Source organism: Mirounga leonina, unplaced genomic scaffold (genome assembly GCF_011800145.1).
Source record: "Mirounga leonina isolate KUSES-001 unplaced genomic scaffold, KU_Mleo_1.0 Mir_174, whole genome shotgun sequence".
NCBI lineage: Eukaryota > Metazoa > Chordata > Mammalia > Carnivora > Phocidae > Mirounga > Mirounga leonina.
The window spans coordinates 78,475,914-78,489,821 of record NW_023270451.1 but is presented as its reverse complement, the minus strand read 5'-3'; the positions used below and the strand labels follow the sequence as shown (position 1 = coordinate 78,489,821).

Below are 13,908 nucleotides of genomic sequence, written 5' to 3'. Positions count from 1 at the left end.
ATCTATGCAAAATAACATTAATTTTAATGAATAAGCCTCAAAAGATGACATATGATACTCTTTATGAAGTTAAATGCAATTAAAATATAAAATATTATTTTCATTGTACTACATACAAAATATCATATATCAAATAAGACTCTGTAAAAGAGAAAGCAAAGGGATTGAAAACATGGAATTCAGAAAGATAATTACTTCAGGATGGAGGGGAACAAGAGGTGGGGTAACAACATGAGATGTAAGAGATGTGAGATGCAAGTTATTTTTCTAGCTTTTATTCTGAATACTCTTTTGCATAGGCACTTTCCTGAAATGCCTCTCCCTCCCTTCTCCTTCCATGCTAAGCAGTTCATACCTTCCTTTAGTGATCTGAAATTAAACAAAATCACAACTATGGTATGGTGATACCTGACCCACAATCGCTGCGAGTCCTTCTATCTTCCCTTTCGGTACATGGTCTGAGACAAGTGTATCACCAGGCCCTGGGCAGTTCCTCACAGACACTGTCCCAGCCACCAATGCTCCCCAACTTCATATTCCTGAGTACTACCTTATGGTGAGTCTATAAATGCAAAATGATTTATAATGGCAAAAGGGAGAAAATTCTGAAATAGAAGATGGGTTTAAAAGAGTGAAGTCCATTTTGACGATTTAATGACCGAAAAAGAAAGGTAGCATAGAGAAGAACACTCACTCTTCACCTCCTACCCTCATGTCTACTTTGATCTTGACAAGCAGGTGCTTTGCCTTTGTTAGCACTGGCTAGAGGGTTTATGGCACTCTGTAATCATCCACCATGAAAGAAACACATTCAGGTTGTACAGAGTGAAACCCAAACAGGGATGAAGTTATCTGAGGTTAAAGGTTTATCTAGAGGCAGACCTTTATGGTACCACAGATTAGATAAGTCTGTGTTTTCCAGAGCAGAGGAACAATCTTATCCAGAGGTCCTCAAGTCTCTCTTTTCTGTCCCTCAGGTCTGGCAGGCTTATCATCTGTCCCGATCTCTGAAGGGATCTTGTCTTTCTACTTTCAGCTTAGAGGGAGCAGTTCCTTCTTGGGGTAGACCAGTAACCACTGCCCCCAAACGATACTTCCAGGAAGGCTGAGCCAAATACTCATCAGATCTATGGTTTAAATGCTGCTGATGCTCAGATCCCACTGAACAAAAAACATATTTGTTTTTTCACCACTCTGCCTCCTATCCAAAGGCCAAGTTCCACTTATCCCCACTGTTCTCGGGGGACTTAGGTCATTCTGCCTGATCCAGAGAACTTAGAAGGGCACTTACCTTCTCCATTATAGTTACCTTTTAACTATTAATCATAGCTATTAGAATATATTAACCACCCCCTCATGGTCTTACAGCACTTTTATTACACAGTGACACTAGCAATGAAGCAATTTGCAACTCTCTTTCCCTCTTCCTGCCCATCCTTTCTCACCCCCGGCATGTAGCCACTCTCCCTCCCACCTTCTGTTCTTAGATAGAAGCATCTTAGAGTCGAAATAGATCAGAACAAGAAGGAACTTTGGGAAACATTAATCCAAGCCTCTCATTTCAAAGGTGAGATAACTGAGCTTTATTCTTCTAGCTTATTTCCCAGGAAAGGAAGAGTGAGAGAGACAGAGGTCATAAAAGAGAGGATAACAAAATCAGAAATGTGTGTCCTTCTTCTCGAAGCTTCTTTTATGGAGATCAAAACTTTTGCATTTATTGGACAAGGACTCTCTCTCTCACCTGGGCAATCCCACGTAATACTAAGTCAGGAGGGCAAAACGGTGCTGGAGAACAAAACAGGGGCAGTTGCTGCCTCTGATTCACCAGGCCCCCTGCAGACCCTTCCTGACGTCTCTTCCTCAGGCCAGGCAGCTGTGCAACACAGGTACATACACTATTCCTCAGGCTAAAGTTACAGGGGTGACTTTTCCCTCAAAAAACTTGCAGTCCAGCAAGAAAAAAAGGGGGGATTATCTAAACGTTGTAATACAAGATTTTTGCATTTTGAGCATATTGTAATACAAACAAAGGTAACACAAAAAAGGGAAATAATCTTTTCCTAGAACTGACAGGAAGGTTTCTAGAAACATCTGAAAAGAGGCTTTAAAGATAAGCGTATGTTTGCAGACAGGAGAACTGAGAGGGAGCCTGGGGAGGGCAGCGGGGAGAGAAGCCAGGAGGGTGTGGTGTGGGTAGCCTGCCAGGTAGACAAGGGACACTCGGGCAAACTTGAATTTCATTTAAACAATGGATCATTTTTAGTATAAGTGTGTCCACTACAAGTTTAACTGGGTCCTATATTTTTATTTGCCAAATCAGGCAACCTAGTGTGGTTCGGTAACAGGACCTAAGCAAGGGCTGGCTTCCAACTCAGGGCTCTAAATACCTCGCACATTACTGCCTACCAGTATTTAATGAAGTCCCTTAGTCACAAGCTAATCAAAACTAATCTCATACAGGCACCAAAGGGCTCTATGAGAAGAGCTCTTAAGTATCCTCTAAGATCTGAGTTGTACATCCTTAGAACCACAAAATATATTTGAAAAACATACTTATGGAAGATACGAAAACCCTCCGCCTCCCACCTCCCCCAGAAGGGAATTAGGGCGAAAGCCAAGTGCTTACAAGTGTGTTGCTTTTGCCATGGAGTAGCCATACAAGCTGTGGACATCATAGTGAAGGCCCCACTGAAATTCTACATCCATGCAGAGGGTTCTTGCAAAAAGCAAGCGGTCCAGAATCCCTGTGGGGGAACAGCCATTAGTGATGCACTTCCCAATCAATCAGCTCTAACAAAATAACCACCCAGTTGTTCCCTTCCCAGTTACTGCACCTTCCCACCCAATCTCCACCTGACAAAATCCTTTCCAGTTTTAAACTCTATCCTAAATGCTATATCCTACCTGGGACCCACACCAAGCCCCTCTCTGAGATAGATCATTAAAATTAAGGTGCATTGCCTCAGAGCTCATAAAACATGGTGCTGAGTGGAGACAACTGGAAAATGAGCGGAGAGCAACGGGAAGTCGGCCTGAGATGAAATGTAAATAAAGCACCACATTTCTCTACACATATTTGATTAAGAAGAATTGAGTGTGTAAGGAACAGAGATGAGGGGCAGTGGGAAAGATGTACTTTCATTCTTCCATTATAAGCATTCAACCCGTTAGGCTTTTTTTTTTTTTTTTTTAAGAAATGAGATATGACATTTGGGTGGTTTCATGAATAAGAACTCAGATCCTGCTTCTAGAATCACCATTGTCTGACTGTTATTTTCCCTTTTCATGCCGAAAATGCTCAACATTTTCTGCTTTGTAGCCTAGAATCTCCTTCTTCCCTTTTCTTCTTGTGAACCAATAACGGGGTGGGGCGCAATATCAGCTCTCCTTCATGAGGCCTTGCCATGGACATAGGGCCTCAGTATGAAGCACAGTTCCAGAAAGTAATGGAACCAGGAAACCCTGACATTGACTTTTTCCCACTAGCCCAACAGAATCTCACCAGCCCAACTTAATCAGAAATTAAGTTGAATGATAAAACATGAAATTTATATTTGGCACAGCTCAGTTTGTGGAATGAGACTCACAACCACTTTAATGATAAGGAAAAAACGCTAAAATTGTCCCAGGGTCAAAGGTAATGTATGTAATTCTTCATCACGCTAATGTGAACTGTCCAATCCTGAAAAGGTGAGAAGCAGAGCAGCTACAAGGTAGTGGCTAGTCATAGGTAGGCAGACAAAAATGCTGGGAGCTGGGGAGTGAGGTGCTTGCCAGAAGCAGGCAGAAGGGGATGAGATTGCAGTTTTCTATAGAAAAAACAAAAACCAAAAACTTGGTTCTCGCTAAGAAGATTAAGAGATTAAAAGAGAAACACAATAAACTGATCTGCAGTGGAAAAAAAATGGGGGGGGGGGCATCATAGACTGAGCAGAGAAGAATGAGGAATAAGCAGACAAGCAAACAGCAGATTTTGCAAGAGGTTAAATGGTTTGAAGCCAAGATCCCTCCTAAAAAATTCTCCACTCCTTCAGTGACCAAAAGGAGCTAAAGAAATAGGTCAACCATAGTCCAGGGTGCAAGTGAAGTGGACAAACCAGAATCAACTGGCAGAGACTAGCCAGATCCTCACCAAGGCTGTGTTCTCTTCCTGGGAGAGTTAAGATTATATTTCACACTTTCGCTGGAGGTTGAACTGAGAATACGTGATTGGATTCTGAGCAAAGAAATGTGAGCAAATTGTATACTCCCCACTTCTAGGCCTGCCAATAAAACTTCTCTACCATCCCTCTCCTTCACCCAGGAAGCTGGAAACAAAGGATTCTTTTTGTGTGTGTGTGTGTGTGTGTTCCAACTAATATTTTTATTTGAAATCAAATTCTCAGCAATGTATTATTAACAGAAGACAATCAAATACATCTGAAGAAGAATCTTAACTGAACCTATTGTCAATACGCCCTTCACACAACTTGCTTCTTAAAACTTTTTAAAATAAAGATTTCTTTTTCTATTTATCAAAGAAATACATTCCCATTGTCTAAAATTTGGAAAATATACATAGCTTCACAGCTCGGGAAATAATAGCATAATATTTTGCCGTTATTACCTTAGTTGCATTTTTGTGTATATCTGGAACTACATACGTAATAGTCATTAATTACATTAGCTAGCTGGCTGGCTGACTGGACAGGTGGGTGGATAGATTTTTCATCCAACATTGTGTCATGAGATTTTCTAATACCATTAACCAACTTTAGAAAGTTGTATTGGATGTTTGTACGGTAATCAATAGATCTATGTTTTATAAAGTTCAATTTTTAAAATATTTTGTAACACTTCGAGTGTTTCTCAAAGTGTTATATTTCCAGAATATATATATTTCCAAAAATATATACATTTCAATATTTTAGATACATTCTTAAAAGTGAACTTACAATGTCAATAAATCTTTAAGAGATCTAGATTCATAACTAACACATCACCTTCCAGTAGTGGTAAATTAGTTGCATCGACTTACTTTTCCAGTCACAGTATATATTAGAGCTAACTGCAGCCTTATCAGCTTGAGATTTTTTAATCGGGAAACAAAGGATTCTGAGATGGGAGAACCAAGCAGTGGAAGTAACTAGATCCCTGAGCCACTGCTTGGATGAGAGCCACACATCTCATGCTGCAGTATAGGAGCAAAAAATAAACTTTTATTGTGTTAATCCACAGCATAATCTATTTGATACGGTTTCACACACATGCATACTTTCAAAATCAGGACTGGAAAATCTGACTAAGAATGAGACTTAAAAATAAGAAGGATCTAAAAGGAACCACGGACGCTTTAAATTGTGGCTGATGAGCTAAAAAAAAAAAAAAAAAGTTCACAAAATTACAGAGTTCCTTCAGTGGAAGGTAGTTTCTACCTTAAAGTATTCTGGTATTCTCACAAATTTGAAAACTGAACCATTTGTCTGAGGGGTTTGGAGACCACGAAGAGGATGGGAGGATGCAGAGCCCCTTGAGGGAGGCGTGTGTCCACCATACACTCGCCCTCGGGTTCCGGTGGCCAGAAGGTGGCCAGAGGCCATGGGCGCAGCAAGGCCTCGGGTAGGGGAGTGGCCAGGGTGCCTGCAGGCCCCTTGCACTGGGAACTGGGACTGTTCTCAGCCACGCGGAGTGCTGCTGAGCTTGCTCTAAGCGTATCTCCAGACAACTTACGGGGAGTGAAAGGAGGAAAGTTGAAGGTGTTCCCTTCACACCCGCGATCAGAACCTTGGAGAAAGCTGGATACTTCATCCATTTCCTTCAAAGACACAAGATGGACAAAGGGAAGTGTTACCGATGTAGGGTTAGTCGTCTGGCAAGGTTTACTCAGCTGGAAGCCCCTCTTACTAATTGACTTTGGGATCTTGAGGAATCTTCCTAAATTTTCTTGACCTCTGTTTCATCTTTCGGATTGCGCTGTGTCTAAGGTGCCCTCCAGCCAGAAATGGTATCAGGCACATTTTACCTTTTATACATTGATTTCAATTAGCTAATTAAACGATACCATTCCAAAGGCTAATTCTTACCTTATGAATAATGTGAGTTTTATTGTTGCTGTTAATGTTTCAGTGCTGTTCGAAAGAACCTAAGACAGAGGAATATTTCTGTTTTATACTTTCCCCTGTCTTTTATTCCACTCAGTGAGGGACAAGAAGATATAACAGAGATCAAATCTGTCTCTTTAAAATGGATTAAAAATAGGTGATGCCTAATCTTGCTAACAGAGATAATTTTCCAAATTTCAAAGAAATATCTCCACCTGATATCCCCACCTAAAAAATGAAAGGGGTTTATTAAATCATTCTCTGATTAACTTTAAATTTTAATGGATCGGTGCGACAACCTCTCATAAAACAGTATCTTTAAGCTGAAAGACAGTTAAGGGAGGTAGAAGCTGAGGCCATGGGAAACTAAAGGATTTTCTCAAAAAAGAAATAATCAGTTGGTGGCAGATCCAGAATTAAAATCTGGGGTTTTGAGGTGGTCTATTTTCCTGCATATAAGCTCCGCATTAAGTAAAAGGATTTTAAATACCACTATGTCAAGAAAACTATTTTATTACAGATCAGGGTCAAAGCTCATTCTCAAATCTTGGATTATCCATTTCCAAAAGAAGTTTGATTCTGGCATAACAACTTACAATCCACACTCCATCAAACTCGAGAGTTTTATGAAATTCACTGAACTGCTCTGTCCACCACTGAGTGCAAGTCGGATTACTATAATCAGGAAAGACCGTCCATCCAGGGTATCCCTAGGGAACAAAGAAGAAGGCGGGGGCAGTGGGTGTGCCTGAGGACCACGGATGCGCTCATTGCTGCTATCACTTCTGCCACCAGGAGCCCCAGACATCTTAACATTTCAGATCAAAACTTACCCCAAACTAAATAGTAAACTAGATGCAAGGAACCAAAAGAAGAAAAAAGGAAAGGAAAAACAGCCATAAATACATGAGAAGCCATCAGATGTCTTCTTTCAATGAAAACACAATAACAAAATTTCATGATGTCAGACCAGCTGGGAGAACAGTCTAAAAACACTCATTCATCTAAGTGGGTAAGATTTTAGGAGAGAATGACTAGATTCACTCAATGTGTTAATCAAAGGTCATTTAAACCTGCTTTGAAGAATGATGTTTATAAATGATACATTTGGTTTGGTAGAGAAACAATCTGTTTTAAATGGTGAGATGAATTTTGTGCTTCTTACTCAGGTCCAGTATTTCTTATCCTCTCTTCTCTTCCTAATCTATTCCTACCGATATAGCTTTTAACATTTTCCAGAAATAGTGCAAAGATAGAAATTACAGCCAAATTATTGAAAACTCTGAATTGATAGAGGATACAAGCTTTTGTGCTTACATTCTTGTTTATTTTCCCAACAAACTCATAGGTTGTCATTTAGGACCTTATGCTCAGGCAATATAATTAATATATATCTTACATATGTTAATATATATTATGTGTTATATGTATTACATATATTTTATGTTAATATTTATTTATATATTATAAAATACATATAATGTGAATATGCAGAGACTTCTTAAAACTCAAGATGGGAGCTGAAAATTCTCAGTTTAAATGGGTTGAACTCCTGGTCTCTTGTGTTAGGTGATAGGGCACCAAATAATAACTAGAGGTAATTTTGGACTCAGGAAATAGGCAATGTGGTAAAGAAGTCACCTATAGCAACACTCTATCTAGAGTAGGCCCAGCAAACTTCATTCCAACCAAATATCTTTATTTTTATTAATTAATTTGTTTGTTTATTTGGGAGAGAGAGAGTATAAGTGGGGGTGGGAGGAGAGGCAGAGGGAGAGGGAGAGAGAATCTTAAGCAGGCTTCAGGCCCCGTGCAGAGTCCGACATAGGGCTCAATCTCACAACCCTGAGATCATGACCTAAGTCGAACGCTTAAACACCTGAGCCTCCAGGCACCACCCAAATACCTTTATAATAAACCTCCAGCCACCTCCAAGACTACTACCTCTGCCAACATCTCAGATCAAATGTTTGTGTTATTTCTTGGTCAGTGGAGGCAACAAATTAAATTCTTGTAATATATGCAAATTACCAATTGTATACCACTCAAATATGAGTACTACTGAAATGACTCACAGGTCTGGATAATCTACTTTTTAGATAATCAAAATCATGTTTATGTGACCACGGGCTCTGATTTTGTACTTACATATGAATATCGGTCTGATATTATAGAAATTCACTTCAAACAAAACAATAAAATCAAAGCATTGGTTTGGGGAAGGAAGGAAACTACTATTTCATAGAAGGTTAGACTCAATGAAAAAGAAAGTAAATAGAATTAAGTATTGTAAACAAAGTCAATGATAGGAATTAAGTGAGCAGTTAAGGGGGGATTAAGGGGACATTGATAACCCTGAAAAGACAGTTTTGAAAAGTAAACCGCCTAGGAGCAATACAACTTGCAGACACATAAACTCTCAGATTAAGTATCAGTTTTAGTAAATCTCCCATAATCCAGTCAGCTAGGTCTGACCCTATATGTAACTGGAATAGAAAGTTGCCTCCACGATTTGATGTAAAGTACTCTGGAAATAGGCTTCTAATCAGCCTACTCCAATGCCTGAATAAAGGCTGGGCTCTGTTAAGTCTCATGTAAAATAAAAGTACATTAGCTGAGACAGGTTTCACATTAGACTGTGAGCATCCTACTACATTATTGTAGCCGAATGTATTGTCTTGGGAAAGAGAAAGAAATTGAGAGGCAGGAGGACTTTAAGAATAAATGAATTTTCTTCTTATAATACATTGCTTCTCAAATATCTGTAGTACAGAAAGTCAGGGGCTAGCTTTTTAGAGACTAGGTATTAATTTTTCCCACCACAAAAAAAGAAATGATAATTATGTGATATGGTCGAAGTGCTCTCGCCACAATTTGCAATATACAAGTGTATCAAATCAACATGCTGTAAACCTGAAATTTACACAATGTCATATGTCAAATATATTTCAATTTTAAAAATCCTTCAGAATTTTAATCATTTTACTATTACATCTACTGTTTTAAAAATAATAATAAAGGAAGCCTCTAAAGCATGAAAACAGTGATGATACTACAACGTGCCTTCTACTCACTTTCATTAATAAAAGTACAAAGTTCCCCAAATGACTAATTTATTGATTTCCTTGCAAAATTACCTGTCCAACGACAAAGCCATTGTCCCCCAAGATCCATACTCTCTTTTTCCTTCCATTCATATAGGGCTGATAGTCAGAGTTATTTAAGATGCCAGGATTCTAATAAATAAATATAACAAATATTATTTTTGCCAATTTCTTTTGCACCTTGAAAGGGAAAACGAGGCAACAGACTTGTTTGAACATACCATAATGATTACATATTTCAGTCCTTGCTTATGTAAGTCGTTGGTAAAATTTGAGAGATCAGGGTAGGCTCGTTGATCAATAGTGAAATCCTTATTTCCATCCATGTAGTCTATGTCAGAATACTGGACATCCTGAAAGATAGTGCCAGCCAGTTAGAACCTAGGAAATATCACTGTGCTGACAGAAAGTATCATAGCCCTGGTTCTTGCTCACTAAAACTGAAGCTATATTTTCCTTCCTTCCTTCCTTCCTTCCTTCCTTCCTTCCTTCCTTCCTTCCTTCCTTCCTTCCTTCCTTCCTTCCTTTCTTTCTTTCTTTCTTTCTTAAGATTCTATTCATTTGAGAGAGAGAGAGCGCGAGCAGGGGGGAGAGGCAGATGGAGAAGGAAAAGCAGGCTCCCCGCTAAGCAGGGAGCCGGATGTGGGACTTGACCCCAGGACCCTGAGATCAGGACCTGAGCCAAAGGCAGATGCTTAACTGACTGAGCCACCCAGGTGCCCCTGAAGCCATATTTCTTAATGACCCTTGAACTTCCAGGGCTTGGCTACCTCCTAGAAATAAATAAGGCCCTTCTGAAAGATGCAGGCTCTCTCAGGTTGTAGTTTTATGTCTTTGTCCTGACCAATGCATGTCATGAGGCTTTGGGAGGAACTTGAGGGTAGGGACTGTGCCTTGTTCATCCCTGAAACTTTTTTAAAAAATATTTTATTTATTTATTTGTCAGAGAGAGAGAGAGCACAAGCAGGGAGAGCAGCAGGCAGCAGGAGAACAGGCTCCCCACTGAGCAAGGAGCCTGATGCGGGACTCGGTCCCAGAACTCTGGGATCATGACCTGAGCCGAAGGCAGATGCTTAACCAACTGAGCCACCCAGGTGCCCCCATCCCTGCAGCTTGAGAGCCTGGATGCTTGACATAAAACAGGTGCTCTTCAAATGTCTGGGTGAGTATATTAGTAATGTTGTAACCATGTGCTAACTTGGACCCTAAACATTAAGCTAGACTATATCATTAGAGGAGAAAACAGTCTTCTTGCTCTATAAAACTTCTAGAACAATAACTCACAAAGATAAACGACAAAGGGGCAGAGCTTTAATTCACCAAAGTCTCATACATAGTTTATTTTAGTGTTTGCATACCAATCTGTGAGGAGCAGGTGTTATTCTTAGTGAGAAGACTGAAATGTGAAGGGTTTGAGTGACATGTCCCAAGGTCATACGCAGGGGTGGGTGGGGCCGACTGCAGCTTTTGTGATAGGCCCTTTGAATCCAGCTGCTCTTTTTTTCCAAACTGCCACAACTTCAAGGACATCTGAAGGTCTTCCAAGAATGTGTTCCTCATGTAGTTAAGTGTTCCTCATGTGTCTTAGAAAGTTCTAGCTTCCAGGCCTGCAGGAAAATGTGGCTGGTGGCCTGGTGCCAACACAGCACATCTGTTCTAACACTGGGCAGTCAGTCAATACCCAGTGCCTCCACCCACACATGGTGGGAAAGATCCAATCCGTGGAAGGAAAGCTCATTTGTTCCTGAATCAGCAGCACCTCAGAAAAGCCCTTCACATCAGAGGTACGAGCATAAATTGAAACCAATACCACATGGAGTAAAAGAACCATTTTTGAATCCTGGTCCTGCCATTTAGCTAGCTTTAGTGACCTTAGAAAAGTTACTAACTATGCAGTGTGTTTCCATTATCTCATTTACAAAATACCAATAAATGACGTTTAACCATGGTTGTGAAAGCACCTTATAAAATAATAACCACGCGGCAAGATTTGGCCTGATTCCTCCTGGAATTGAGTGCTTGCAGGTATCAGATTTGGGAGCATTTTAATGAAACACATGATCAATTTCCTCTAGACACCAAAACACCACAGCAGGCATGTTTTCTCACAGGAAAAATTCATCTCCCTGCCTGCTCTCCTTGCTGCCCTGAGAGGGCATTGTTAAGTCCTGAGATCAGGCCAAAGTCATTTCCACCTGCACATTCTTCCTTCGCATGCTAACCAAATATATGCTTGCGACACAGTTCCAAAGATCTAGCCCCAAATAAACTGTTTTGATAACTTCATTAAAGGCATTCTACATCTCCTGGAGGAACTTATCAAGTAGTCTACACTTAATAATTATCTATTTACCAGTGGACATTGAACATCATAAATACTTGGCAACCACTGAACTTTCAAAATTAGAGTCTGCTAGATCTGGAAGGAGTGTTCAAGGTCGCTATGAGAAACTCACTTACTGTGAGTCATTTTTACAATCATCAGCTCTTGTTAACCATATCACCCCAGGTGCTGCTTTCTTTCATAAAATAACAGCTAACTTTGATGGAGCTCATCCAATGTGCTGCCTGCCTTCCGTGCATAGTGTAAGGCATTCCTCACTACCAGTCCACCAAAGGAAGCCTTGCGTTCTCGTTTTATAAAGGGAGAAACTAAGACTCAGAGGTGCTAATTAACCAGCCCAACACTGAGAGAGTTAGGAAGAAGTAAAGCTAAAATTCAAAACCATATCCATCCAACTCCATAAACTGCTGTTTCCATGATGACACAGGTAATTTAGCATGCAAATTTCTGACACTAGGTGTGCCTGTTTGTCTACGTATGTATGTGTCTATCCACCTATCTCTCTCTGTATTTCTTCCTAATACATTGAATTAGATGCAAAAACTGAAAGATAGGAAATGGTGCCTTACACAGGTTAAGAGAAGTTCCGACTTACATAAGGGATCCCAGCTACAAGATTTCGGTTCACAACCTCCTTCAATCCATTGATGCCACCATAGTTCCTGCGACTAAGCTGGAACCCAAGACTCCAGTAGGGAGGCAGCACTGGTCGTCCAATGAGCTGAAAAAATAAATATAGACATGTTTAAGCATTTAAAAACTACTGCTTTGAGCACCATGTCTGTACAGAAAACACTTTCCATTTCCATTTGTAACTCTGTTCAAGCAAAGCCCATACCTCCAGGTATTCCTGAATCACTTGTTCTGGAGTATTTCCCAGGAATACATAAAAGTCAAGGATGCCCCCAATCGTGCGGTAAGTGATCGCAGGAGCAGGCTGCAGGGTGACCTCTGAAAGGATTAAAATGAGGGTTATTAGAATTTTGTGGTTGCAGATATACTTTTCTCTAGAATATGAATACCTGAGCTATCCAAAACAATCTCAGTCTCATTTTGCAAGAGATGAAAGCCACACAAAAAATTCTTTTCTTTAGATTGCTGACGTTTATAATATTAAGTGAGTAAAACGCTAATGAAGAATTGATTTTTTTAAGAGAAAGCTGAACCAATTCTATTTTTTTCTTATTATAATCTTATTTTTTTATTTTAATTCAATTAAGAACCAATTCTATTTTAATCTGGCTATATAACAATACAAATGTCTGGAATTTGTGAATGATTTAAAGTAATGGAAAAGTTTTAAAAACCTTATTAGATGAGTTTAATTATAATTTACAAATAAAAATAAAAACAAGCCTTTATTAAGGCACTGTTAGTCCAGAAGCTTGAGGGAGAAGATTCTGGAGTAGGGAAGGAATGAGCTATGAGAAACAGCTTACGGAACACAGCCTTGTTGCCTACAGACAGACAGTCTGGTTTACATGTTGAAATCTACAGGTATCTTTGGGACCTATCTGTCAATGCATCTTGTTATCTACAGAATATTATGGAAAACACTGCATCAAAAGAGAACCCGAAAGAAGTTTTCAATGGAAATAGCTTTCAGCATGAACTAGATTTATAACAGGTTACCCTACTTTTTGGGTTCCCATATAGAAGCATTGTAGGTTAAATACACATTCTGTTAAATAATGATCTCGCCATGAAAGTTAGTTTTATAAAAGCCACATCCCCAAACATATTCCTGTTGAGATAAAAAGATGCTTCCTACCCATGGCATTACTGTTCAACAGAAAAACACCAAAAGAGGAGCCGCTGGTGTCTTCAAGGCACAGGAAGAATGTATGAGCTCCATACAGATTAATCATGTCCTGTCAAGAAAAATGATAACAAATAATAGTAGTACATGTTGAAAATGTTATTTACCCTAGAATAAAGTCAAACGCCACATACAACATGTACTTGGTCAACACCTGACGTGGGTTAGTATTATATCAAAAAGGTATTGAAATGGTAATATCAACTGATAAATGGATAAACAAAATACATACAATGGAATACTATTAGTAATAATAAGAAATGAAAAACTGATCCATGCTACAACAGGAACAAACCTCATAAATGTGATACTAAGTGAAAGAAATGGATACAAAAGAAACCAAATATTGCATGATTCTATTTATATGAAGTATCCAGAAAAGTCAAATCTATACAGACAGAAAGTAGAATGGTGATTGCCCAGGGCTAAAGTGGGCACTGGGGTGGGAATGGGGATTATGTCTATAAAAGTATGAGGGATCCTAGTGGGATGATGAAAATCTTCTAAAACTGGATTACAATCATCAGCTCTTGTTAACCATATCACCCCAGGTGCTGCTTT

The 13,908-nt window shown here is 39.5% G+C and overlaps 1 protein-coding gene across 1 annotated transcript in view; it reads right to left on the bottom strand.

Moving 5' to 3' along the window:
• The window catches only part of MGAM2 (maltase-glucoamylase 2 (putative)), an 83,212-nt gene that overhangs the window by 51,159 nt on the left and 18,145 nt on the right, over positions 1-13,908 (bottom strand). The window contains 8 exon segments of the mRNA XM_035020314.1: positions 2,627-2,744; positions 5,710-5,794; positions 6,677-6,790; positions 9,218-9,316; positions 9,406-9,537; positions 12,124-12,249; positions 12,367-12,479; positions 13,300-13,399. Coding sequence (XP_034876205.1) covers positions 2,627-2,744; positions 5,710-5,794; positions 6,677-6,790; positions 9,218-9,316; positions 9,406-9,537; positions 12,124-12,249; positions 12,367-12,479; positions 13,300-13,399 — 887 coding nt within the window.